Raw genomic sequence first — 1972 nt, 5'->3', positions numbered from 1 at the left:
TAAAGTACCTAAGAGACCCCACCATCTCAAGATCTGGCCTCTTGGCTCTTTCCTCCCCATTGGTCCAACACCCAAACAAACCCACACAAACAAAGACACGCACACAGGCAGGCACGCATGCGCAGACACGGCTACACGGGCTGTACTCACTGCAGACGGAAGATTGCGGTCAGCCAGGGGCAGCATCCCTGGAGGAAAGATCAGGGATTAGCCTCCAGCATCTCTGTCTTTGGGAGCAGATGTATTCACCTTCTTTGACATTAAATAATCATCTAACCTCTTCCTGTATAAAACAGCACTTCTGTCCCCAAATTCAGCAAGTTACCCCTTGTCCCAAACATGACAAAGTCTGTAGGCTCCCAGTCCTTCACAATATGCATTCCATGCCTGGAATTCTTGCAAGAACCTCTCAAATTTGACAATTTGTGGAATTATACAGGCTCCAAGGTCAAATCATGAAACTTGAATCGACGGCTAATGGAAACTCAGGGCAGCTTTGGAGAAACGGATGTGGATTTCTGTTTGATTGTTTTAAAACAATTGAATGAGATGTGGGGGGAAAAGAGCCCTGGGGTGGGATTTAGGGAGGGAAGTGGGTATCTGTGGGTTTTATTATCCATTGCATCTCTGAAATGTAATACTCCCTAAAGCTGGACTGTTTCCTAGCTGGGGAAGACAAATATTTGTTCATCATTCAGTTGACAATTACAAAGCACCTACCAGGTATCAGGTGACGGGAGCAGCGCTGAATAACACGGACCTGCCTACATTTGGCTCACGAGCAGGCAAGTCAATAATTAACTGTCACACCAAACTGTAAGTATAGTAATAGCGACAAGTGCTGGGACCGCAGGGGATTGCACAGCCCTCTGCCTGACAGTGAAGCCCAGTCCTGGGTCATCCAGCTGCCATCTTGCCTCTGTTATCTACCAAGTCCAAGTCACTCTGTCCGTGCCGAGAAGAGTTCTCACTAGCACTAGCCACTCAAGGTCCAGGTACTGTCAGCAGCCCAGCAGGAGCTGCACTGCCCTCTCTCCCCACTGACTCCTTACTGCTGGTCCCCGCCACCCTGGCCACAACCACAGCTGGCCCCTAGATACCAACCAGCTCGCTTTCAAAGTCTTGCTGTCCTAGGGAGGAAGAGGATGACAGCCTTTGGAATCTCGACTCGCTAGAAATACAAGAAGAAAAAAAAAGTCAGAGAATTCTTCTAAAAAGTCTAAAAACGTGTGTCCAGTTCTCTTGCTGCCTCTTAGAGCTCAGGACCAAAGCTATGAACCCTCAGTGGCTGGGACAAAATATAATTCGCCCTGTTATAAAGGACAATGGCCGTTCCTAGGTGTGTAAGACATAAAACTGTTATGTGTGATTATAACATGGGGTCAGGGCAATAATAGACCATCCCCGTGCCCCATGCCCTTGACCTTTAGCATTGTGACTGGTCTACCTAAAGTGACTTCAAAGGGTTGTCTGTTTACAAGATAGTCCCCAATATAATGTAGACAAAACTTAGAATACTGTATTTTATCAAATCTTAGATACCACTGGTTGTAAAGGGCGTAATTATTTTATGAACCATAAAGAAAGAAAAACGCTACCCATTAAACTGACTGTCACCGATAATAGGTCGCATCCCAATTTCACAGAGGAGAAAATGTCAAAATGTGCATTTTAGAGTTGATGAACTCTGACATTTCACACTGTGGCATTTAATCAGTTCTTTTCTTCTGAGTAACCCATAAAAACATCCCGTCGGCTGTGAATCTGAGGCGTCTGTGATGTTAATTTTTGCTTCTATTTTCTTAACTCCTGGCTCCGCCATCCCACTTCTAATGGCATAAGACGCGGTGAAAATTTCAAAGCCCTTCTAGAGAACTGTCTCATTTGACCTTCCCAGTGAGCCTATGGGGAAGGAAGGATAGGAGGAAACAAACCCCCAACAGTTTGAGGACTTAGCCAAGATCACACGCTC

At 45.9% G+C, this 1972-nt stretch overlaps 1 protein-coding gene across 1 annotated transcript in view; it reads right to left on the bottom strand.

The window, feature by feature from the left end:
- Positions 1 to 1972, bottom strand: part of TMEM63A (transmembrane protein 63A) — a 29756-nt gene that overhangs the window by 21416 nt on the left and 6368 nt on the right. Inside the window, exons 3-4 of the mRNA XM_023531030.1 lie at positions 1105 to 1176; positions 151 to 188 (exon numbers count right to left, since the gene is read on the bottom strand). Coding sequence (XP_023386798.1) covers positions 151 to 188; positions 1105 to 1176 — 110 coding nt within the window. The remainder of the gene's footprint in view (positions 1 to 150; positions 189 to 1104; positions 1177 to 1972) is intronic.

The sequence above is a fragment of the Pteropus vampyrus genome, unplaced genomic scaffold (assembly GCF_000151845.1).
Source record: "Pteropus vampyrus isolate Shadow unplaced genomic scaffold, Pvam_2.0 Scaffold60, whole genome shotgun sequence".
Lineage (NCBI taxonomy): Eukaryota > Metazoa > Chordata > Mammalia > Chiroptera > Pteropodidae > Pteropus > Pteropus vampyrus.
The sequence above is the reverse complement of the archived record's forward strand: the minus strand, read 5'-3'. Positions and strand labels throughout refer to the sequence as shown.